The sequence below is a fragment of the Opisthorchis viverrini genome, assembly GCF_000715545.1.
Source record: "Opisthorchis viverrini unplaced genomic scaffold opera_v5_8, whole genome shotgun sequence".
Taxonomy (NCBI): domain Eukaryota; kingdom Metazoa; phylum Platyhelminthes; class Trematoda; order Opisthorchiida; family Opisthorchiidae; genus Opisthorchis; species Opisthorchis viverrini.
The window spans coordinates 3929110-3955841 of NW_008751664.1; the positions used below are offsets into that span (position 1 = coordinate 3929110).

General features: G+C 41.2%; 1 protein-coding gene across 1 annotated transcript in view; it reads left to right on the plus strand.

Annotated features, from left to right (window-relative positions):
• The window catches only part of T265_00833 (hypothetical protein), a gene marked incomplete at both ends in the record, with an annotated part of 76043 nt that overhangs the window by 40829 nt on the left and 8482 nt on the right, over positions 1–26732 (plus strand). Inside the window, 9 exons of the mRNA XM_009164705.1 lie at positions 2169–2272; positions 7002–7086; positions 10282–10342; positions 14014–14095; positions 18087–18237; positions 20097–20222; positions 21461–21736; positions 23206–23337; positions 25709–26067. Coding sequence (XP_009162969.1) covers positions 2169–2272; positions 7002–7086; positions 10282–10342; positions 14014–14095; positions 18087–18237; positions 20097–20222; positions 21461–21736; positions 23206–23337; positions 25709–26067 — 1376 coding nt within the window. The remainder of the gene's footprint in view (positions 1–2168; positions 2273–7001; positions 7087–10281; positions 10343–14013; positions 14096–18086; positions 18238–20096; positions 20223–21460; positions 21737–23205; positions 23338–25708; positions 26068–26732) is intronic.

The window sequence follows — 26732 nt, forward strand, 5'->3', positions numbered from 1 at the left end:
AATAGTAGGGTAGAAATTTTCAGTGACAAGGTTTTGCGCATTTCATGCATAGTCACAAGACCAGTTGCGTAACAAACTCTTTACAATTTTTTTCCTATGGGAACAGTTTCACCATCTTAAAACTAAACGGATATGTTCTCCAAGCCTTTCTAAAATCGCCATACAACGGGTTGCTAAAATCTGCAATTTATACTAATCCACTTATTATTGAGTTCACCAAGATATGTCCACAAAACTGTATTAGACCAGTGACTTTCATACAGATTGGACTTTTGTATCCTACCTGTGCCTTCTGTAAAATGGATATCGTATTATTCTTTACATCTGGAAATGCTATTTCTGTAAAAGTAGCCACTATCATGTGTTCGTCCGATATCCATAAGGACCTCCTAATAATTTAGCGCTATGGATGACAGTCAGAATGAAAAATTGCTACAGAAAGTGATGAACCAGGTACTTTGTCGAACGATGGTTTGTGAAAATATTTTTCTTAGTCAAGGTCTCGGGATTGTACGCTGTGAGGCTTGGTAACAAAAATAGTAACATACCCATGTTGAATGGGTACCAGGAGAGTATTCTTAACCTGGAGGAACATGAAATATGCAGAATGTGTTTCAGTGGTGCTAGCAAGCAAGGTCTAGAAACGGCGAGCCGAATTTCGAGCAAGAGGTTTTCTGTCGCGTTTCACAGCTAATCGTCGCAAACAGGTGTCACAGCTGACTTTACCTTGTTCATTGAGTGATTTTCATGGTACTGCCATTTTCATAAATGGGCCAAGTCATGATGTTGTATGAAATGGCAATCTCTGACATTTTCTGCTATCGTTGTATACACAGCCATCCAGTAAAGAATAACTGATTGGCATTTGGCATTTTAATTGATCGATAAATCAGCGCTGTTGCTCGTATTTAAGCACTAATGCTAGGTGACCCAATCGTCCGGTCGATTTGTTCGGCATACCCACATATGTGGTTCGATTTGTACTTTTGTACTGAAAACTGTGACAGGGTGCTTGAGCTTAAAAACCTGGTGACATCCCGTCTGAGGGACAGTTTAGAAAAATATTCAACCAGGTGTCGCAACGTTGATTCCGTCGCTTCCTCCTCAGTAAATTTGAGAGCTCCTTACCAATATATTAAGATGGGGAGTGGCAGAGAATGGTATGTGAATGCTTTCATGTAGGCACGCACTCAGGCAAAAAGTTGTGAACCCATGTGGACCAAAAATTCTCATTCAGAGAATTTTCGACTCAGTCAAAAACAGCTAGAATAATACCAATTTCCTGGGAGGCAGTTAACAGAAGTAGTCAACTGTGGTCAAAAGAGATAGGAAAATACACATTTTTGGTGACAGACGTTGGCTTAGAACAAGTGACATCAACTAGCTTCTATTGCAACCGACTTTCCGACTTTCCGAATATTGAAGCTGACGTTACCTCGCTTGTTGGAATATTTGTGCGAATACACTTCCCCGTTCCCGGTGCGTTTATATCTGCTCAAAAAATTATATGGAAGGACACACATGCTTTAGATAACTAAACCCCTATGAAAGCATTTACCCCTAGGGTGATATGATATTCGTATCTGCTGTGTGAGGTTCAGCGTAACCCTGGAGTCTTTTTGCTGACCGCAGGTGACTGACCGAGACAAGCACCACGAATGAGCTATGCAACAGTGCTTGCTTCGATTTGGCTGTAATAGTCTTTTAGTTGAAGCCCAGCAGACCATGACAGTTTGACGTTGACTGAATACCTAAATATTGAAAATCTCAGTACAGTAAGCGAAATTCTTTGTATGCATGAAAAACTTGTGGAGATAAACCCACCATTCCATCCAATAAGTACTGTTGTATCAAACCATAATCAGATAGTGGGTTTATTCTGCTGTTCAGATGCCAATGTCCCTCTTTTTTTATGCCTGATCCCGGAACGACCGCACAATACAGGACTGTGAGCATATCAGAAAGCGCATCGGCATCTTGAGGAGTTGCAGCACATGGCAATCATATAATCAGCCTTACGAGATGGTATAGAAGGTCGTTTTTCTTGGTACGCTCATCGAAGTGTAATGAGAATACTTCTGGCCCCAAGGGTAGACCATGATCTTAACCAAGTTTATGTTTAAAGCAGTAAATGCGGCCAGTATGACTATGAGTCATCATCATTTTAGGAAATGCTGAAAGTTGCTGGAAGCATTTTCACACACATGATGGATTTGACGGACCTATTGCTGATGATTATGCAAGAGGCGCGGAACCTTACCAAAGCTGAACGGTAAGTTCATGTGTGGTTCTCCAGTAGTCACTTCCCGCCTATATATAATGAATCACGAGTGACATGCAAGAGTCGTCCTACCGATGACCGACCTTACTATTCCACCTGCACAATTAAATTAAACTGGTTGCATGTTCATTTTTTTACTATGATTTGGAAAACAGTTGTGATGAGCCATCGAAACCACCAACAATATATGGGAAAAACAGTCTATCTGACAATAACTCGAATGACCTCCGTTAAATGTAATTAACTTCATCTCTTATGCATCTTATCGTTGAGTTTTATATGATTTTGGGGTTGAGTACTGCCACTTTTGGAGGATCGCAAATATATTTGAGCTATATCCATTGATTGAGACCTTAGTCACTCGTAAACCATAGAAGCATCGGTCATGAAAAAGTAGTCTTTTTCGAAACAGCAGTAGGCTTAGTTGAGCAACACAGGAATCCAAACTGTCTTCTTTAAAGTGTCGAAGGAAGAAGAGCATCCTTCAGTGTCCCAGAAAGGAATTGTTTGTGCGCGTCGTCCCTAGAAGACGCCTGTTGGTGGTGCTCTTTCGCGAAAGCAAACCAGTGCTTGAATTTGCGCTTTTCTTCCAGCGATAATAGTTGTAATACCTTATTACATCAACGTCAATGAAAGGGATCATTTTTTGTGCCGTACAGTTCACATGGCACTTTTACTATGTTTTTACTCAGCGAACAAACCTGAGCGAATCTTTCCATTTGATGCCACGGATAAGTGGCCCCAAACTCTCCGGGGGAATAGTCAATGTGTGGTCACTTCCAAAGACTTGACTCTTGATTGCGCAATCGTACGGAGTTTCCAGGACACATGCAGTAGCTGGCAATAAACACAGAACAATTTCCCGCTCCGGAAAAAAACATTTAACGGTTTTTGGATGGTCAGATCAGTGACTCATGTGACAGAATGAAACTACAGTCGCAGAGGCAACCGCAAATGAAATGCCGCAACTTATATATTGAGATATCAAAGGCCACAGTGACCTTCTTAATGGCCTATTAACCCCTCAGATCATGGTTTATCTATCGGCAAACCACTCGGGTATATCAGTTATGTAGAAAGATTTTCTGGTTGTCATTTAGTTTATTGCTGTTCTGCCCTCCGGACCTGAAACTAGCACCCAAACAAATCGAGTCAGCAGTCGGTTGGGCAGTACCTTCTCAACTGCGCGTGCTCACACGGTTTTCAAAGACCAACTATTATCTATTGACATAACCCGATAAATGAGGACAAGTATCCTGCTATCCTGCTATTTGCGTTGGGCATTTTTTCGTACAGCTTACATTCAACTGATACTTTGAGGCAACTTTTCAAAGGTTTTCCACCCCTTATCTGATGAAGTGGTTTCCAATTCGTGTTGCAGGTTGTTTGTTTAAGTGCTTCACTAGTAACGCTTTTCCGATTGACGCTATCTTTAATCTCTTCTTGGAGAACCCATCACGCTTGATTAGTTATTCGGACACTTTTTCTGGAGAATTTCTTCATTTTTCTCCGTTTATTCTGGTTCGTTGATCTGGATATGACTGTTTTGGTCTCTTTTGCACCTTTGAGCATTCTAACTTTATAGTTCATTTCGCCACTAGTTCACAGGTCGAGTGGATAATCTTTTAGAGGCGTCTTACTCCCGTGATATGCGTCCTTTTATTTGTTATTGCTTTGGTCGATATATGAACTTGATTCCAGTCAATTTCGTGTTCGCCCTGGTGGCGAGCGAAAATTGAACGTCTCCTAGCAGCAATTGTTTGTTCATCTAGTTTCAAAGAGAACTTCCTTCACACTTTACACGTACTTTTACATTGGAAATTGTATGTAAAATTGGTTCATGCGATTATGTTCCATTTTTATCTTGCCTTTGGCTGTTTGCAGCTTCTGTTATGCTGTCATAACAATCTTCTAGTCACTCCCAAAATGCTGCCGATTTACGGGTGTGATTAGTTTGCCTTCTCTTGAATTGTTAGCTTATATGCGTCTCCTGTGAATTCAAGGGATAAGGTTTTTCGGGTGAATATTTCTTCGAAACTTGGTGCATAAGGACTTTCCTTCTGTGAAGTTAGGCTTCATGAGTGAATCTCAGTCCGTTTGAAAAGTGTCCTGATGCATCTGTTTTATGACAGTTAGTATGAATGCTGTGGTAGCTCAGGATTTCGTTTGTATGCGTTGCCTTTTTGAATTCCGGTTTACAGCTGTCTTTTTTTGATATCTCCTGATAAGAAAATTCAAGAATAGAATTTTTTTTTCATCAGTTACTTCTATCATTTTGAACTGCATGTCCCCTGAGCCACGTATTAGCTAGTTACGTGTTGATTGGTTGATGACGAAATATATATCGTCCACGAAGTGACTCCATCTTTCTGTATTTGTATCCAAAAGTTTAATCTGTTCCAGCTTCTGCGCTGTTAATCCTATGAATATGGCTCGAGTCGAGGTTCACAGATGTAAAAGATGAGCCCTTATAAAATAAGACCGAAAATTTATCCTTTCGAATTTTCACGTTCTTCAATTTCCCAAAGATTGGCCTGCGTTTTTAACTGATCAGTGGGTCCACTGAAAAGTTGTTTCCACTTTCTCTGCAGTCCATTCAAGCACTGTTTTTTAGAGACCCTGGCAGTGATATGGCTGGTCGTGGTGGTGGTATCGCCCCTATAAGGACGTCCATTGCTCCACAGAAGAGACGAATGGTCAGGTCTTTGGCTCCCATTTTTCAGTGCGATTTTCACACTCTTTTAAAGAACTTGAGTCACTAGATTCAGTGTTCAGATATAGGTTTGTACGATATACCTGAAAAAAAAACATTTGAAACCATCTTCGTGTTAATGACGATTGTTTGTGAGTTTTTGCTTCGATCACTCTATTCGTGCAGGTAAGTAGAGTCTTATGACCTTCGGGTGTCACTTATCGAACGGTACGTTGAGGATAATTGCTCTTCTCTTCACTTTACTCTGTGCTACTTTCTTCGCTGGAGGAAGGTAGATTGTTCTGTTACGTGAACTGGTTTGTCGGGGCGTTTTCTTTGAGTTTTTTTTTACTTTACTGCCGCCTCCAAACTGGCTAGATACTCCAGGTTGGTGATCATAAAAATGAAAAATGGGATCATTGATTAAAGGTACTTGTCGTTGTTTTGTGTTTACTGCCACCAAATCATCAATGACAGTAAAACTTTGTGTTCCTAACTGTTCATGTTGTCAGCAACAGATTTAATGCTTCTACTGCAATGATGTTGTTGCAGAAGTCCAACTCATGCTGTTCCCAAGCATGTCTCCTTACGTTCTGTTACTCTTCTCTCGTACTTTCTCATGTGGTTGTGAGCATTCGTAATCATCCGTCTGAATATCCGTTTACCGTTTTGTCAAGCCAGTATCCAGGCTTGCGAATGATTTATTGGTTGAAGAAAGGTTACCCTACGCAGAAGACCATTTACGCAAGCATTCGTGCAGGAAGTTGAGCTGTTGTGCAAAAGTCTCTCAGCCCGTGAAAATCACCTGTCAACAAACTGTGTTAAGTGTAAAAAGGCTAGAAATTGCTGGAGATGTGAAGAACTATTGGTACTTCTATCAAATTCATTGAGTGTCGATCAGGTGCCCATGCATCTATTCTTGAAGCCTGAAGACTGAATGCAAACGTTTATTCAATAGTTAATAAAACCCACTTTCTTGCGATCTGAATTCTCCTCGAGTGTTGACGAAACCTTCGCGAAAAAGTTGACAAACTCGACGAACAGAGCAACGGTTACTCGATCAGCGACCATAGACGCATCTAAGACTCTCATCATCATAAATTTGCTGTCACATACTGCTGTTTACGTGATGAGACAACGCCCGAATCATATGGTCTCCTTGCTTAAGTTCTAACTGTATCGGGATCATGTAGTTGGTTTATGGACAACAGTTGTGCTGTCCAGTATGAGAGAAGGTGGCCGCAATGTATTAGCGAAATACACCCATTTGCAATCAAATTTTGTCTTGCAAGAGACTCACTGGAACCCAGCTGAATCTCTCGTCCTGATGGTTCTAATTAAAACGTACGTTTGACGGTAACTGGGGGTATGCGCCTACCTGACGGGCCCCGATAATGGTGAAACCAGTCGTGGGCTGTCGAAACCTTTTCAGCAACCTTATGAGCAGTGTATTCCCTGTATACATATATCGCGATATCTCGAAGATCGTTGCAGCTGAAACATGAGGCGGCCTAGTGCAGCACATCCAATTGCTTAGTAACATCATGAGCGAGAGATTCAGGTGGGTTCCAGGTGAGTCTCTCGCAAAACCAATGTTGCTTGCAAATGAGTGTATTTCGCTAATTTCGTGCAGTTTTGTTTCAAGTATAAGAAAGGTTGACGGAAACCGTGATAGTGCGCCCACCTGATTAGCCGCAACGTATTATATGAAACTTAGAGGATGTAATTTGTATGTGCTACTCTTCTTTGTGATTGATGAATACCGCTTAGAGAATAGGAGATGCCTTTTGTCCTGTCCATTCAAAAAGTACTTCATCCGTGAAATTGGGGACAGTAGAAGAGTCTGGAAGAGTCATGAGATATGAGCGAAAATTTATATGTACGGACGAACCAAAACTAGTACTGTTAATGTTTCTAATCTGAGAAGAAGCTTACCAGTAGTTCCCAGAACTGTTTAACCAGGATATAGTGCAAATATGAAATACCAGACATGGTCCCCTTGGAAGCCACTAAATCGCCTCTTTGCAGATGCTCCGTTTTCCTTTTGGATCGAGAGACAAACACGCTAGTCGCCAAAGTTCTGGATGGACTTCCAACCTCTCCCCACAAAAATGTAAGTTCACCAAAATTTCTGCCTATGTAAGATCCCGGTAATATATTTCCATCAATTTGTCGCATTACCATGTAAGTGGTTTGAATGAACTCAGGTTTTCAAGGATGCTCAAAATACGTTAACTCAAAGGTCTTTGGTGAACAGGTTCTCATGGAGAGTGACTGAAGTTTGCAGAATGGGTCGATGAGCAGGTCATATAGAAGGATTTGTTTCAGAAGATGGTCCCATAGTGCAGACATACTCTGGTACTTGTTGTGGTCTCCCTATTTATCAACACACTGCATAGAGTCCTCATTGTTGTGGTACCCGGATAGAACGTCAGTGCGATCCCACACAAGAAAAATTCGACCTTTAAAATTGATCAACAGATCCTCGTGGATTTCGTCCACGTGGTGCCAATTAGGTAAATTGAATTGGCCCAATGAGTTTTTATGCACATGACCTTAACATCAAACCCAGTACTGGCAGATTAACGGGTTGACGAGCGAGAGTCTTCGGCAAACATTCGTCTTGACAACAACACTTTATTCGGCTAAGCCTAGTCCGATACTGTGGAGACGATATGTTAGGCCGAGGCCACCGACCGCGAAATCAACGAGCCTAACAACACTGCGAAACTATACTCCATGTAAACGTCATTATGAGCTCAGCTTAAGTAAACGGAGTTTCAACGCACAGGGCATCGAAAAAAACTATGGAATCTATGGTACAATGGAGAACTGGACACCAAGCCAGTAATAGCCCTCTGATCCAAAAAGCATAACCGTGTTTTGGCTATTTTCCAAAGGAGACGCAGTTTACCTGTAAATGGTTCAATATGCAACCTGGAAACTATGTATAGGCGCGTGTTTCTGAATAAAACCATTTCGTGAAGTTACTTCTTAATTTTTGTTACATAGCGTTCCACAATTTCATAATATCAGTTTTCTTACAGGTTGTCTAATCAGCGCGTCCCGATTGAAATAAACCGATCTACCAGGCATCAAATTTCGTAAAACGTCGGTGAGTAGGAAAGGCTAACTTGTAGATGGCTAATTTTGTAGATATTCGAGGATAAAAGCTTCAGAAAAACAACTTTGACCTCGTGGTCCTAACATCCACTGTATGGTTTTTCTTTAAGTGACCGAAAATAATGGATGAGATTGTTCGGATGCTAATTGTTCTATTAACACAGGATAGCGCTGCTAAGTCCTTTCAGGAAAACACCTAGGTATTCTGCTGCACAAAAGTAGTTTCAAAGCACCGGTTTTAGTCCAGTCAGCGTATAAACTGCTTCGATAAGCTGCTGGTAAACAACGACGCATAAAAAACGAATATGGGAGATGGTATGTGTCAGCAAAAAGCCGGTCATATCAGTTAAATGGAATAGACGATGTCCGGCGAACATAAATCAAGTAGGCGAGATTTTATCCGGTAAGTGATGCCAGGATGTGCCAAAAAGCCTAGAAGCATTGCACAAATTTTTCATCCTTCTGGAGGATCACCAGCAGTTGTCATTTCAGAAATTCGCTGGAGCAAATTGAATTCGATCTGCGTGTCTTCGTCAGTCTTAATGGCCATATTACGCGCATATCTGATTTACGTCACACCTCACGAGGCACACCATAGGGAATCCACACATTTACAGAAAAAAGTTTGGTAACGGCTAGTTCGATGTCGTGTATGTCAGTCGGTCTGACGCAGCGAATAAATTAAATAGGGTAGCAAGTTTTTCTAAAACGGAAACGCAACTGCAATAACTTCGCACCTGGAAAAAAAATTAATTGTACCTAAATATACTAACTGCCGTAGTCACTCAAACGTGTACACAAAACCGTCAACCAGTTGTTACTAAAGATGGCCAGATTGGTTACACTCAGAAAACTTATGCGGTACGGGATTGAAGATGACCGTTGCTATACTGTCACAACATCCGAGGGCACGACTGTAACGGTGAGTTACCGCTGGTGAACATTGGTTGATGATGAACATTGATTGATGAATCAGATATGTTTGGCTTCTGTAAAATCATCACTTTTACAGTTATATTGGGTACGAACAACATAAATTATAACCGAAGTTGCGGTAACCTGTATCCCAACGATCACTCTTCTAACTATGTGAACACCAGTTTGACCCCATTTTTACGAACGAGCACTTGCCGTATTTTAGTCGTAACCACAATTCATACTAACATTTCCACTCAGCGAAATAATTCAGCTTAACAAGGAGAGAAGTAGCCAGATGGGTTGATCCATTCAGACGACACAATATGTGCTCATCGTAACATCTTTCCTGGAAAATGTTCCTTCTAGTCCTTGTCTAAATAAGCTGCTCATAATGTTCCAAAATTTGTCCGTTGTTTGCACATGGATTCGTGGGTACCTTGCTTTCATTGAAGTAGTGAGTTGAAGTCCGAAAAAGACGCTGGATCAGTCGCAGTGATAGCTCCGTGATTCGAAACGACGCTCGGACACATTCATATAAATGTTATCCAAATGTGAGGCACCTTACACGTGGTCAGTTTCCTTAAGAACAGAACATTTCCGCTCCAACTCTGTGTTTTTCCATCCATTACTTGGGTTTTCCTTTCTCATGGATTTGTGAGAATGGTGATAGTGAAACTTGAACTTCCCCTTTTACGTCCTGGTTGGGGTATTTTGGTGACTTTTTGCCACAGAGTAGGAGCTAAGGACTCAAGTTTCAGTCTTATGAGTGCTCCTGGACAGTGCTCATCTTTGAGCGCACCGGAAAGGGGAACGCAGTCATCTGTCGTACAAGGACATCGTACTTGCACCACTCCGAAGCTGTACACTGGGCATGTCATGACTATCATCCAAATTAGTGAGAAGTTTAGCTTTCGATGCATCAGACGGCTCATTCATTGTTCAAAATGTGTCGACTGACTGAAACGCACTTCATAACTTCAAATGACTAAATGATCAAGGTTTTTCACTCAGCAAGAATTTATAAGGCAAGGTTTTTATGCTTTGATGTGGATCATTAAAATGTCCCATCAGAGCGGGCGTCGTAAAATTGCAAGATTCGTGTGCGAGAAATGTACAGAAACTTCCTTATTCTTTGGGTTAATATTTTGCAGCTCGACTTACCACTTTATTGGTAATGAGCACGATCCAAGACTGATGTGATGTGTACTGGAAGCTTAACCAGTAATAAATCCGAGTTACTGAATAATTGTGTTTTAAACATTCGCAGCTACCAGAAGAGATTCGTTTGAATCCTGACCAGGGAATAGCCGGTAACGTGGCCACAACAGGTGAGTCCTTGTGAGACGGTTTAGGACAGTCTGAAAACCGGAATAAAGTATTCTAAAACCGTTTAGAATTGCTCGTGGATGTCACGATAATAGACAAATAGTGGTCTAATTTTTATTCAGGTAAAATTAGTGTAACAATGTTGTACCACACCAAGTATCACCAAGTGTATTGGTTTTATGAACCTATCAGAGAAACATCAAAATTTTGTATTTATCATCTACCAAAATGTATCGTAGTTGCCGGGGGCTTAGACAAATATTGTTATTTAATCACAGAAAGTGATAAACCAGTGTAAGTAAGCTTTTGAAGGTAGAGTGGTTTGCTTCTGAAGGTAACGGGTAACGTATACGTGCATGACAGATACTAGCAATGACCTAGCCACCTTATATATAGGTGAAGCCGTTAGCTAAACTGTGTAATGCATATACCATACCTGAGATTGTACATCATTGACGCACTGTAACCAGTTAAGCAGCGTTGTGAAAATCTCACGAGAGATCCTCTGATGAAGGATTATTACCGAACGAAAGTGCGACTTAAACGAACGTTCTTTCAGGAATTTCGTTTCTTGCGATATTCTGGGAGGGCTAAATGAAGACTGAGCTCTGTGAAAACCCTAAAATTTTACCCGTTTTGGCGAGCTGCAGGTAACGATCTAAGGTACGTGCAAAAGTCTGTATTTGTTATATCATAATCTGCTGTGGTTTTTTAAAATGATGAGTTTAAACTAAATGTGGGGTTGACACTCTCAAGGTAACAACATATTTATCCTCAGCAGGGCATTGTTCAGTACATTCTTTACGTTTGGTGAGTAGATGCCGTGAGATAGATGGTATTTTTGTTTATACCTTCGAAATAGAATGCCGCCCTTGGCTCATGCGGTTCGATTTCGCGAATCTCTTCATATTTCCGATGGATTTTCACCATTTTTATTACACCTTTTATTACTGTGTGACCGTTTGAAGTGGTGATAGACACAAATGTCATGAGGGACTCAAGAAATGCTTTAACTAAATAGCTAGTTTAATCAATGCCTTCGTGCGACCTAGGTTCATCCAAGTTCTACTAGTCATTCCGTTCCGTTGGAAAAAAAACGGTATTTTGTCGGCCTTCGTGCGACCTAGGTTCATCCAAGTTCTACTAGTCATTCCGTTCCGTTGGAAAAAAAACGGATATTTTGTCGTTTGCTTGTGCGCAAAGTTCCCCGTCTCAATGTGAGCAAAGATGGCATTTCAATCATAGTTGAGCGGCAGCGGTCACATCAGACATGTGTAATGAGCCACGCCACGACATCATAGACCCTTGGGAAGGTATGCTTTCAAGTCATTTAAATTGACAGTACTGAAGAAAGCAGCTGAGGTGCACGACGAACATTGTTAGGATGCACCGTAGCAAATGTGGCTTAATGAAGATACACCCATCTACAGGGGGACCAGCTGAAGTTCATTTGTAGTCAGTCCATATGCTCACTTAACCAAATGTGCATTCGATAAGTGAGAGGTATTAGATTCGATGCCTGTCACCAACTTTTGTCTTTCCGGTTGCATGAAGTTTATTCAAATGTCCCAATTAGCTTTTGCCAAAATACTTCTCTGACAACACGTGTCATCTCGGCAATGAAATGGTCGTGGGCACCGTGACCTCAAAATTCTTACTTTGGATATGATGTTCAAAACAGTTTTTGAATAGGCCGAAAAAGGCATCTGTTCATTGACATGTAGCTAAACCAACTGTAACAAGTGGGAGCATGACATAATTCTCCCTCCCGGAGTGCAACTTTATCAGATAGGACGGTGATGAACAGCTGATTTGTTGGCTTCTGTTGACAACTGGAGGACCATTGATTGCCTGTTCGTGTTTTTGTTTGCTGTACACTTTCATAACCTGAAAGTGAGTAGCGACCCACGCCTGTGCGAAGTTGACTGAATAAACCTCACAAAAACAACCTCTGGATATTGTTTCCATTGAAAACGTTTAGATTCAGTATACAACTGCTTGGCTCATCTCAACAAGGCCTTTGTTTTAGTGATAACCATCCCAATTATAAAGCACGTGATAGGCGTTTACTACTTACCATTTGACACATTATTGCTGTACAGTTTTATCGTAGAATTCCATTCAGAAAACCTCAATTGCTTCATCGATGTACAATACCCACTGCTTGACAGACTGAACAGAACCCATTTGTATTGGCGCGAAATCTGGGCACATATTTACATTGACGTGTTCCCTTATTTGACAGAATAGAACCAATACATTGAGTTTTGGGTATTTTGTGTTCAGGGATAAGTTTTAAGTGCTAGGTATCCTATAAATTGTACTCAGTATATAAGATATGATTGACTGCTTAGCAAACACGAGCATCTGGAAGGCCAATACGGTATCGATTTCGCGTGGCAGGAATAGGTATTGGGCTGACTCTGAGGTAAGCAATAAAAAACGAGCTGATTTCTATACTGATTAAAAAGTTGGACAGCTAGGCAATAAAATTGTGGACTACTTAATAGCTAGTGCTGTTTCACTGTTTTGAGGAATCAGCTGTCTGGATGGGAATTTTTGGGGGCAAAATGTTTCATTGCAACCAGTCACAGGGTAATATTGAGTTGGATTTAGGAAAGGCTAAAAAATTTTCTCACTTGTTGCAATATTGTATGTAATTACTGAGGCGCCAATATTCACATATGCCCCCACTGAATCAATTAGACATTACAGTTTAGTTCAGCAACAGGCGATTTCACTGACTCTTTCGTGCTGCTGCAACTCACACTGAAAAACCTATTTGAATCTCCAGTTTTTTTATGAGCTTCAGGTAAAACCTAACAATGGCCCGATTTCGGGGACTTGATTACCAATGAACTAGACAGGAAATGAGCTACGGACCCCAGAATTTAGTCAAAAAAAATTGGCCTTAGACCTAACAAAATGTATGAACCGAACCATATGAGAATTCATCCCGTAATATGTACAGTTGGGGTAATAATTTGAACGGGGCAGCGTAGACATATCATTGCTGAAAAGCTGGGAACACATCAGGTGTCTATGTCTTTCTAGGTGGGAAAATGCTTGCGTTTGCTGACTTCAAAAAGCGGAAATTCATATAGCGTTTATTATAACGTTTTTTTATGAGCTTCAGGTAAAACCTAACAATGGCCCGATTTCGGGGACTTGATTACCAATGAACTAGACAGGAAATGAGCTACGGACCCCAGAATTTAGTCAAAAAAATTGGCCTTAGACCTAACAAAATAGTTTGTATGAACCATATGAGAATTCATCCCGTAATATGTACAGTTGGGGTAATAATTTGAACGGGGCAGCGTAGACATATCATTGCTGAAAAGCTGGGAACACATCAGGTGTCTATGTCTTTCTAGGTGGGAAAATGCTTGCGTTTGCTGACTTCAAAAAGCGGAAATTCATATAGCGTTTATTATAACGGCCTCATTAAAAAGAACTCTGAGAATCACTGGTGAAATAAGATATTTGGGGTTGAAAGTATAATGTGAAAGGTCACTTTTTAGTTTTTCATAATATTTCGAAGCTTTTATTCGCAGGATCCAACCAACGTTAATATACTTAGCTGTGTAAAAAAAAGTGATAGTTTGCCAATAAAAATTGGGTATGTCCATGTCTCCTCTTCATTAAAAGATGTGTTTTTTCTTGGTCCCAGGTGAACTTTTGAATATCAAAGATGCCTACAAGCATCCTTTGTTTTATCGTGGTGTGGATGAAGAAACTGGATTTCGGACCAGGTATTACATTCATATCCAAATATGTTCAGGTTTAAAGCGCCCAGAGCTTTGACTCAAACAGATTCCGGTTATTCTGGAAATGTTGATTGCAGTTGTGTCTGGTTAGCACAAACTGAGTATTCTTGCGAGGTGAAAGCTTGGATTTTCCATCTCATGCACACTGTTGTTGGAGTTCACCGGGAGAGCAGCTAATTTGGTTTGGCGAATACATGGTTGCTGAAGGAACTGAGGGAAGAAACATCTCCGACAGAATCAGGCATATGAGATATGATAGGGCAATATGAAAACCAGTTGACGCTATCTGGGTTTACAGAACACAATCCGTCGTCCTAAAATCGCGTGCCGAGAGAAAGATTTGCTTTGGATAGATAGATACAAAACTAGTGACAGCCGCGTTTCATTTTAAGCAAACATCAATGATGCATCCAAAGTATGAGTTCATACCTAAAGAGAATTTTTGTGCCATCGTTTTGTAAAAACCTGAGTTAGGATATCTCTGAAAGAAATAGCTGTTTGTTTCCGATAAACTCGGTACTCACGAAGGGTTTTTGTCATTATCATCGCTGAAAACACAACCAACATCACCATCGTCATTATCCCCATTGTCACTGAGGCAGTACCATGCCAGTGAAGCGCACAAAGTTAGATGAACACTGGGTAGGTAAACCAGAGAGAAAGTGGTGACGTGTTTACTAATGTGCTCGGCAAGGTGCCACATCCTGTAAATTTCTTAAACAGGAGATGCATGTGAATCCGACTAGGATGGTGCGAAAATTCACCAGCACCCTTTTCGACTCGTATTTTGCTCTGTGTCAACTGTCAAAACGTGCGTCATATAGGAAAAGCCAAACTTTGCAACCATAAAATGAGACCCTCTGCAAGTTGCCTTAAACCGGAGGAAATCCTAATGTATTGAGATGGGTAACTGCGATTTTACGCTGTAGCCGCCAGAGTCGTAATCATTAAAATCGATCAGGGGAAGATCCGCGCCCAAGCAGACCGCCATGTTTGGAAGATGGCTCATTCGTGGAGTGGTTCACTTGGGTTTGTTTCCCACATTTGGGCCTAGCGCATCTAATCGCGACCCAGTTAAACATCGGTGGGGCTGACCATGTAGACATCATATCCCCGACTGGAATGGCTCAGACTGACTACGCTACTGACAGACGATCAAACCTTATCTCGTTCAGTACATGTGATTCGGTCTGGGTGAAGCTAGATGGAAGGGATACACACTAAGAACGTTCCATAATTCATTTCTTCGTCGTTTTCTAAGCGGTCGGAACAGCGTAGCTAGAATTAACTGATACCTAATGGTACAGTCTGTGGGCCCAATGCTACCGAAATTCACCGCAAAAATTGTGATAACCTATCCTACTATAAGTGCCTGTGTTGAATTTGGAGTAAACTTGCGTACAAACGTAAGCTTGTTACCTCGGGTATGAAATATCGAAACAACTACATGCATTCAGTGGTGCTGTATGTGACGTCAACCTTGCATTGTAGCCAATTCTACTCGAAATTGCTCATGATGCATTTCGCCCTGTGGATTAGTTAATGAGTGGAGGGAATTGTGTGTTATGTGCGTGGGATAATGGATCATAGTGGACTGTTCTTTCCTAATCAAAGCGAATGGAAATACATGTAATCCTAATTTCACCTACCGTTTTGAACTAACAACGTATGAACTCAAAGTGACTGCTTTCAGCTAATTCGAATGAACTACACGAGACTCTTTCTTTCGCCCAGCAACGTAAAATCCTCGTGGGTTTTCTCCAAGTTTGAACTCCTCACTAGCAGAGCAACCCAGTACATGGAGTCTCAGTACCATTGTTAACAATCAGCAAGTACGCTATTTCAAAATCGTCAGATTTGTTTAGAACGCCATTCACAGGCCAATATTAGGGGCTTCAACGCAGTCTGTAGTTCCTCAGATTTCAAGACACTTTCAGATTATTAAACCATCCCTTTGTCAGTGTAACACCTTCTAAAACAGTTTAAATATAAGCGAGTTTTGGGTGAACTTTTCACTGGGCAGCAAATGCAACGCCTTAGTCCACATACGCGATTTCAAAGCGTTTTCCGCCAAAGATCCTCCGGTAGAGTCACGTACATCAGGAAAAACATGTGGACTGGTTGGTCTGAAAAGTGCTTGTGCACAACACACTATCGTCAATTGCTCACCAGCACTGCATCTAATCCTGACAAATAAACTGGTTCCTTGAGGCGAATACGAACATAAAACACTGGGTCCTCACTCCTGAGCGAATGATCTTTTACAAGGTAACACGCAATCCACTTGTATGAAGCTGCAAACTCCCACAACCTACCACCTTTTCCGTAATGCGACAGCAAATCAGCACACTTCGCTTTCCATATCAGCGGAAAACCCCAAACACCAGACATTCGTTCGTATATGAAACGAGCGAAGCAGATATTCTCGTGCTTTTGACGTGCAGTTGAGCATGTTAATGGGGTCATAGCCACCGGATATTTCCTGAACCTCCCTATAAAATATAATGGCACAGAACTACAAATGCATTTTTAATGACGTCATGCGGTGACGTCATTTTGTCTTAATTGTCCGAGAACTGGTTAATAAACTGCAAGTGATATCGATCGAAGATAGATTGCTAGATGACGCCATGGCGACCAAATCATCGTACTGATATGAGCGAATGAGCATAGTATGGGGAGGCTTGAGAAACTTTCATTTGAAATTTCGTAGTGCAGTATGAAGTTACTCAATGCCAAAACACAGAAAAGCAGGACGGTTCCACCTTCATCGATATTCATCAGCTATACACAGCTCACACAACCCCAGCAGTTATTTAAACTGCAAATTCCCGGCTAGTAGTCGAACAAATGACTATTGGTGGTCAATCAGCAGTGGGATTAACTCACTCTCTCGCTTTTTTCTACGTATTTACTCATGCCTGTTCCTTCAACGTTCAAAACCATGATTAGCGCATGGTTGTCCAATCGTTATGTGTTGTGTGAGATTTTCCTCAGTTTGATGGCCCAGAACCGCACACATTCACGACCTCTCAAATGGCAATTGACAGTAACTCAACAACATCTTGACACATTACATAAGTGAATTCAATAATGAGGCTACGGAGGACATCTTCTTCATTATGTTGTTAAACTGGAAGTCATACTTGTGTTTTAGACTCGCATATCTCTCTCTTGAATCTCCTTCCTTCAGCTTCCCTAACCTGTGTGACTATTCTGTCCAGTTCCAGTACATCAATTGATCCACAATGTTTTTCATTCCATGAACTTTCGGAAGTCATAATGCTGTTAGTAAATGGTTTCATTTTTCGAGGTTGTTTTATACCTCCTGTTCTTTGGACACCCTCAATTGGCTGACCATCAATCTGGTAAACAGAATTCAGCTTGCACTGATATTTCGAAACTATCAAATTCAATTTTGTTTTCTCAGCCAACCGAATCGCGACTGAATCACTTATCATTTGCACACCTGGGTCAAATGAAGATAACTATTCATCAAAAATTTGAACAAAGACTTGATAGGGGAGCCGTAGAAAGCGCGTGAACAGCAGTTTGTTCTTTCTGACATGATATGAAGTATTGAAATAGACAGCACATATTCTTTTAGGAAGCCTTTTAGAAGGCAGTCTTTCTGTCCAAGAATGTATAGAATAGATGTTTTCAAAATCAAGGAAAGCAGTTATTATCGGTGGCGAGTAAACGGGTGCGACTGGAGAAAACTTGTACTGTATTGGAAAACTCCCATAGAACTAAAGATGTTAAGAAAAACTCAAGTATTGGCTCAGCTAGTCGTTTACTATCAAAGCGTTTTTTTCAGTGTGCTGTGTACGTAATTAATCTCCAGACTTGAAAAGTTCTGTGAAACAAACAATTGTAACGTTGGTACAATAGGTATCAAGCTAGAGTTACCTTTCGATTTTCACTAATGAGCAAAATTATGCACAGCACGATGTATATCGATTGTTTTTCTACACAGAAATATCCTATGCTTCCCGATAAAAGATGAGGAAAACGGGATTGTCGGCGTTGCTCAGCTGTGCAATAAAATTGGATTTCCACACTTCACACATGCAGACGAGGAATTAGCAAAGGCGTTCGCCGTATACTGTTGCATCAGTATTGTACATGTAAGTTTATATGATAGGTCACAACTAGGTAAACCACTATCGTTGTTGTTTTTATTTTAGCACTAAACTTCAGTGCAGTGAAATAAAATAACATGCCATGAAAACTCGTTGTCATCGGTGACTTCACACCCCTTTCGTTTCGCCAGACGTCTGCGAGAGTTCTGCTTGCTGCTCGCTAAACATTACACTCTGTTAAACGTTTCGATCTCTGTGACAATTTGCACTTGTATATGTCCGTATTTGTGGAGGAAGCAGGAAACTAACAGAAGACTAATTCGACTGCCTTTGGTAGAGTTTCATCTGTACGAACTTTTCGGACTAAATTCAATGTAAAAGCACAATTTAGAAATATGGGACGTTTGCCTCATAGCCAAATCTCTGAAAACTGAGCTGCACAACCTTCTGCTTGGGAGTTTGGTGAATTGAATCCACGCCGGGCATTTTGCTTGCCTCTGTAAAGATCCGGGCTACTGATGCTATTTCAGCCGATGCTCGCTTTGGGTTACAAACCAGCCGTAGTAATAACTGGAACTAAATCGTCACGACATGTATGTAAAAATCGCGAATATAGCCATCTACTCCTCGTCTGAATGAAACACTTAGCGGTTCGAGTCAAGCCAAGTTGCATGAGGAGTTGCGCGAGTATGCTCAATTTCTGAGGCCCGGCCCCATAAGTAGCCGTGAGAAACACGATGATACACCCCATTTCGTCCAGCTAATTCTTGTCGACGGGTGCCATGAAGGTGATGAGTTCAATGTTCCTAATTTCGTTCGCATAGTGGTCCACACATCAAGTCGACTTATTCTTTTCCTACACTTAGTGATCCTCCGAATGACAACAAACCACACTGTAAAACGAAATGGTTTTCTAGCTACTGACCTGCGGTTGCGTTTTTCGATTCCATTCCTGGTCTTCCCATCGCTTTTGTCTGGACTCAGTTTTCATTTTCCCTGTATTGCGTCGCGGCTCATAAACTTATGAATAATATATTCTAACTAACAATGTATCTGGGCTGACGGTGTTGTAGAAAAAAAGAAATGACGAGGTAAATGACTTGGGATAAAAGGATTGATCGTTCGCCAAGATCCATCCATGCTTTACGTACCGTATCGCCGTTCTAATACGGTTCCAAACGAAAGCCGTTTTTAGTAGCAAAGAGGTACTCATAGCTGGATGCTACCTCTCAGTTAACAATACTATGCTAGCTGACATTATCAAAAGCCATTGATTTGGACCACTGGTTGATGTCCTTTAAATCACAGGTTGTATAACCAAATTAGTGCACAGCGGGTGACATTCAGTTATTTCACAGTGAAGCACTGACGCAAATCTGTCGCGCTGACATAAATGTCATTTTTATTCAGCATCATCATTAACATCATATTTCTCATTAGCAGGGAATTTGGGTAGACAGTTCTACTCCACTGCTGTCATTGTCGTTTATGTCTCTCTGCGCATCTTACGCAATTCTTGCATTTGCAAATACGTGTAACTCAACGATTTTCTCTGAATCTTTTGATACCTATTCACAGAGCTTATCAAAGACACAGTGTTTTCTCCTGTTATATCCGGCCAAATATAGTTCTCCAAATCAAAACCTAACCGCACTCAACCGCCTACGAACAAACTCCTAATATCTGCCTATAGAGGACACAGCGCCCATTTACTTCTTTCCCATTTTTTCTCTGCCCTAACAGTCACTAATGTATAAACGAATCCAAGATGCGCAGAATCGGGCACGCCTGGCAAATGAACTACTGACATATCATATGCAGGCAAGGTTATCCCATAAATATGATGCTTAGTTAACCGTTTTACCTGAATTCTGCAGTCACACTATCCGCTGTACCGTTTATAGGTTTCCGAAGAAAAGGCCGAATGGTTAACGACCTGCAACATTCCTTCTGTGAAAACTCTGCTTCCAAATCCAGCATCATTTTTATCTATTCCTCGAGAAATTAAGTCGGAAGACGATAGTTTTCTAGTGAGTATTGTTTTATCGCTCCTGTTTGGCTTTTTTTAATTATTAATACATGCAGAAAGGGTTTCTTCCATTCTTACTAAGTGTCTTGGGTCTTTGGGTGTACCTTATTTCCCAACTATAAGCACCGCATTAATTGCGAGGAATTTTCAGCAAACAAATTTGAGTGGATGCCTGAATGTTCAAATCTTAGGTGCTTCACTTTACAGATTCTCAGTAGCGGCAAAGTTCAAACACACGATGGGTTGGGAGGGAATGAGAGGGAATACCGGTGACCGAAGAGCGGCAAAGACAAATGGTACTTCCCGGTTGCCCAAGTCGAAGAATTGGGTTTAGTTGAGGTACCCCACCTTGAGTCTTTGACTCCAAAGTCTGATCCACAAGGTGGTGAGACGATGTTCGGTTTAGTTCAGGGACCCTACTCCTAGCCTCCGACTCAAAAGTCTGGACCGCAAGACAGCAATTGTTGGAGTTTTCTTGGGGGACCCTGCCCGAAACCAGTGTCTCAATAGTCTGACGTGCTTGGCCGGTCTGGTCCTGTGCTGAGTGGAAGCTACCGAGAGGTGGACAGCGTGTGACCTGGCAACGAAGTACTAAAACATTAACCAGTAAACTTAGTCGGGTAGGCAACTGCCCCTCCCTGGATGGGGACTGCGAGACTCAAATCACCAGTGGTTGATGATACTGGTGTAAATGGCCCAATCGCGCAGTCAGTGCCGCTCGTACATCAAAGCTGTCGCCTTCAATGCGTAGCTACCCAGTTTCTGAACATTCCTTCGCCTCAGAGGCTTGATTACGTCCAACTTTCCCGTTTTATGGTGATCGAAACTGTAGCAGCTGGAACCAATGTGCCTATGGCACACGGTTTATAGCTGATGAATTGAACTGAATTGATACTTACAGAGCTCGAGATAGTTTGATGGTTAAGGGACGAGTCTGCTAAGCCGAAGTCCAGGGTTCGAGCCCAAATTCTTCATCTTGATTCTTCCTGTCTAAGTCTGGGCAGCCTGGCAGTATCTCAGCCCTTGAACTTTCTTCGGGTGGCACCGAATGGGTGTTAAATATGAAACAGTTTGATATATACATGCTATTTAGTTGCCTAGTCTAGAAGTAGTTCTCCAACCTTAGGGACAAAACCCTAATTGGCGATTCTATCCTAACTCTGGTAACATAAGTCATCCAGTTTAGTTTTTACGACTGTACGCTGACTGACATTACCAATTCTTCCTTATTAACGTCAGGCTTTGTTGGGGATGTTTGAAGATTTAGAACTTATCAACAAATGGCGGCTGTCGCGACGCACGCTGGCTCATTTCATTTTAATGGTCTGTCGAGGCTATCGGAATCCTCCCTATCATAACTGGACACATGCTTTTTCAGTCACACACTTCATCTACATCTGCGGAAAAAATCTTCCTCTAACCGGGAACTTTCTCAAGGACATCGAATTTCTGGCACTGTTTGTGGCTTCCCTATGTCACGACATTGATCACCGTGGAACAAATAACGCTTTCCAGGTTAGTCACACTGATTCGAAGGTAGCTTTTGAAATCCATAGAATCCACTAAAACTAGTTCCAGTTGATATTATTTACTGAAGCCCTCAGGCCTAGATAGCAATCCAACCACATGAATGATCCTTGATTCATGAACAGAATCCATAAGCTCACCAGCAGTTCTTTTTTCGATATAACCAACCGCTCCAGAAATCGTATCAAAGTTCATCTACCGTTATTACTTGATGTAATTCATAGGTAAGATCTGAAATGATCCGTTTTACATGTTCCGGTGTCAATGCGCCACATAATCTTCCTTACGTCAAATTAAAACGACGATCGTTACTTCCAAAGACCAGATCTTATTGATACAATATACATACAACAGTAGGAAGTCGCACGCAAGGAGAGCTGCGGTGATACTTCTATTCACAAATGAGAGCCATGAATGGCGATTTTGGCAGTCCCGAGTAAATTGGAGCATCTTTTGTGTTGACTAGTCCCCCTGTGAATAGAACTGAAGCAATATCTGTCTAATTCCCAAAACATTCATTTAGTCACATTGGAATATCACCAGGATTTTTGTTTACATGACGTTACAAAATATCTGGTGATATACTGACATTATAGTTAAAACTTCCGTCTACTAGGGCTAGGCACCTGGGATACACTTTATTTCTATTATTCTGCTGCCAGGTAATTGTGCTTTGATAATGAAACGCCGTTTTTAGTGCTGGAACTTGCCACGGGCCGGCGAAATGTATGCAAATTACTAGAAAGTGAATCAGCTAGAGTGCCAGAGGAAACCCAGAACTGAAAATAAAATGACGTAAGGCTGACGCCACTCATGACTTACTGGTGTCCATAAAGTGCGGACACTTTTTTCATTTGTTGGGGCCATCATTCCAAGATGAGCTGATTTACTTTTCTTTAGAACCCAAATTGGTACCGATTTGTTAGAGATTCCACTTTTCGAGTAGAAGACTGAACCATTTTTATCGTCAACGGATATGTGTGAGGGACACGAAAATCGATCAGTATAGTCTAATTGTAGTAAGCTTAGTTTAACTGACTAGTCACTGCATTAATTTGTTTGTGACATAGAGCAGGTGTCACCGGAAAACGAATATAAGAAAGAACAAACTCGTTCATTCAGCCCACGCAGAAGAAATATTTCTGTCCCTTGTGTACAACAGTGAAGCGGTCTAAACTCATATCTAGAAACTAAGTTGACCTAATTTAGTTTCACCTTCTCAAAAAGTACAATCTGAGTTATGTCAAAAGCATACGCAAACAAGAGACCTGCAGTGCACGACTTACGATTTACGATGACTTGCGAACAGAACAGGCTGGTAGAATCAAACGCTAGTGAAAGTCAAAGTTGTGAATCAGTTTCCTATCATCTGAAAACCAGATTCAGGGTGCAGAAGGCACCGACTACTTAAACTTGCACTTTGGACTCCCTCGGCATTTTTCGATTGCATCCACTAGCTCCAATCCAAGTCACTGTTGGCAGCTTTGTACAGTTCGGATGGTTCTGTTTTGGAGCGCCATCATTTCTCACAAACAATTTGCATATTGAACACACCTGGATGCAATATTTTCGAACGCTTCAGTGAAAAGGTGAGTACTCTCACATTTAACTTGTTGGCTTCCTGTTAATTTTCTTACTTTATTTATGCCTTATCCTTTGTTTACATTGTTATATTCCCTCAGTGGTGAAAATGTTTTTATCCAGTTACTTTGATCATCACAAATTCATTGCGTCATAGTCAGAGGTACTCAGGTACTCAGAGTCAATCTAGTTCAACAAGAAGCCCAAACAGTCACGACTGATTGCCATATACCTCGGATAGCACCTCAGATACTACTGACGTCTTGTCACTCTTATGATTAATTTGCTAGACAAAATCCCATGCGCTTCCTTGGCGGGAAGCAGCGGTTGATAAATTACCTTACATTTGTCTGCTCGTTGTTACAACCGCATTGGACCAAAAACAAATATTTTGATTGCTTTGGGGATTTGTGTTCACCAGAACTACGGAATCTTTGAAACGCCCTAAGCTCTTCCGAATATAACCAATTTATTTGAGGGAATGCCGAATTTTCCTTTGGGCTCCGTATACACAGAGCTTACACAGACATTATACACATGTGTCATATCTGCGTTGNACAGATATTATACACATGTGTCATATCTGCGTTGCATGGGCCTTATTTTCCGGGGCTGTACACATATTCTTGGATTCAGATTGGTGAACATTACCTGACCCAACCTGTCCTTCTTTCGGCTAACCAGAGGAAACGGTGTGAATGAGTCAAACCGACTTTAAGTGAATCAGAGTCAGTCCCACATTCGGTTTTCAGTATCTTTGTCATTTTCGTCGCATTATCCATTTGGGCTATCCTTTTTGAACAATGTAGATTTCCCGATAAGTTTACTAGCATGGGTTGACAGACAGCTGACAGTGAACAACTGACGGTGAGTTAGTTCTGCTGACAAATCTCACCAAGCTGGATGAAGATCTCGAAACAGATGATATCAGTGGTTGCTAGTCTGGTGAGGTTGTGCGGTCCATATCACAGTTGTAGCTTTCAATGTATACTCTGACAGTCACACCGATTCACCACACCAACAACAAAACAGGCCTATACATTTACGCTGTAATAACTTGATCTACACGTCCGTATTTTTAAATATCGACTTAAATGCCATAGATTAGTAAACCTAACTGCGGAAACCGGAAACTCTAAACAAATTCTCCACGAAATGACGGACATAGATGTGATTTTAATACACATGAGAATAATCGGAGCTTTATTCAGTGTAAAATGGGTACTGATGACCATGGTGAGAGGGATAAAGGATACACATTTAGAAAATGGTAACACGTAAGCAATTTAGTGTTGAAAACCGGTGATATTCTGAAAACGTTTACACACATTTGCAAATAGGACTGAAACAATAAGCTTGGTTGAGTGAGCTAATGCGCAGAATGTGGTCATCTCCGGTTTTGGGCTGGAAGCAGTAATAGAGAAGAACCAAAACCAATGCAGTCAGTCGCGTTTCAAACTAGAATATCGAAGACAGGCCAAAATTCCTTGGTCGGGTTAATTTTCTTGACTGTTTGAAACGTCCTTAAATTCTGCTTGGCAGTGGCGTCACAAAGCGGTGGCCGAGGAGTGATTAGCCACATGTATTGCATTAGTTACAATGAAAAACTGGTAGGTTTGGTCAAAATGATACATTGATAATTTTCGGCTACAAACTAGTGACAGTGCTGTCCTCCTCACTAGTTGCCAGCCGTGGGCTTTTCGATGCGTTTGTCTCTCAGTAGTGTCCTGCTGTCAGCGGCTGGGTAGGTTTGGTCAAAATGATACATTGATATTTTTTCGGCTACAGACTAGTGACAGTGCTGTCCTCCTCGCTGGTTACCAGCCGTGAGCTTTTCGATGCGCTTGTCTCTCAGTAGCGTCCTGCTGTCAGTGGCTTCTTCAATGCACCAAATAAGGCTTTTAGGTTGGCTGCTGTAGGAACCATTGAAGACGATCTTTTCAGTGAGAACTAAGAAGAGTTATGGAGTACTTGGCTATCGTCATTTTATAAGATTTATTTATTCCAGATCCAAATATACTTATTAAAATCTCCGCTTTTATACAACGGTTTTGACTTTTAACTTAGCCACATATAAAACCTTTATATCAGACAGAGCGGAAGGCAATTTACAACACAGTCAAATATAAGGCGCATCAGCAGACCAAATAATATTGCGGGAAATAGGTGGAAACCCGACTTGTGCGACAGTGTATGGTATAAAACAAGTGGAAATTTTTCTGACTTGCAGAACAAACGTCCATTTGCGGACTAGTATGTTCTTTCTAAGCTGTCTTCGGAAACCAGAGCTTTGAAAACTAATATCCAACACAAATTTGTCTCTTCACGTTTTTCTTGATGTCCTTCTTTGATTTCCTGCCGTCATCGTGACCACCCAAGGAATACGGACAAATGTTGGACCTCATACGTGATATTATACTAGCGACAGACCTGGCACATCACATCAATATAAGCGCCAATCAGAAACAGATGGTGGCCCAGGGCTATGATGTTAACAATGGGGAACACCATCAACTGCTGCTTGCGCTCCTAATGACAGCCGCTGACCTCAGTGATCAGACAAAGAGCTGGCAAAACACAGTCGGCGTTGCTAAACTAATTTATGAGGAATTCTTTCGTCAAGGTGACTTGGAGAAAGCAATCGGTCAAAATCCGGTGGACAGTATGGATCGCGAACGGGCTTGTGTACCTCAGCTACAAATTTCCTTCCTCGATTACATTATATCACCGCTGTATGAGTAAGTATGCTCATTGTCCATGTTGTTAATTTGTTTTTTTTCTGGCTGGAAAAAAGCATAAACTGATCTCATTTTATCCAAGGTCATGGTATTAGGTCATAAGTTGGCAGTTAATCAGTTGGCATGCAAACCGTTTCCCAAGCTTTGTGTGTAAACGAACCGATGATGAATACAAACACCCGGGCGAAAATATTCCAATACATTGATACCGGTTTTTAATTATTCGGAATATCCTCATCTAGCCAATAATATTTGGATAGCATTGTGCGGGACACCAAACCACGCTTTTCCTTCACTGGTGACAAACCACTATCCTTCTTTTAAGAAGTCGTGTGGCGGACAACAAATTTTTAAATTTACATTATGGTCTCATGTCTACGATTCAGCGCTCCATTTAAATCCAGTTATTTTCAGGTAACCAGTAGAAGGGATACTAATTCTCATATGATAGATCCGAAATGGAGACCTCACAATGCATAACTGTGATTATTAATATCGAAACTGTATTGTAGAAATGAGTTTTGATCTTAGTTGTGAATTGTTTTACGTTTTTTCTCATTCTTATTTTATAGTTCAAGAACTTCTAGGCAAGTTGGTGTAAAGCACACAGTCGAAATTTTTTGTTGAAGCAAAATCATAGCTTGTCAAACAGCTTGTTTTAACGC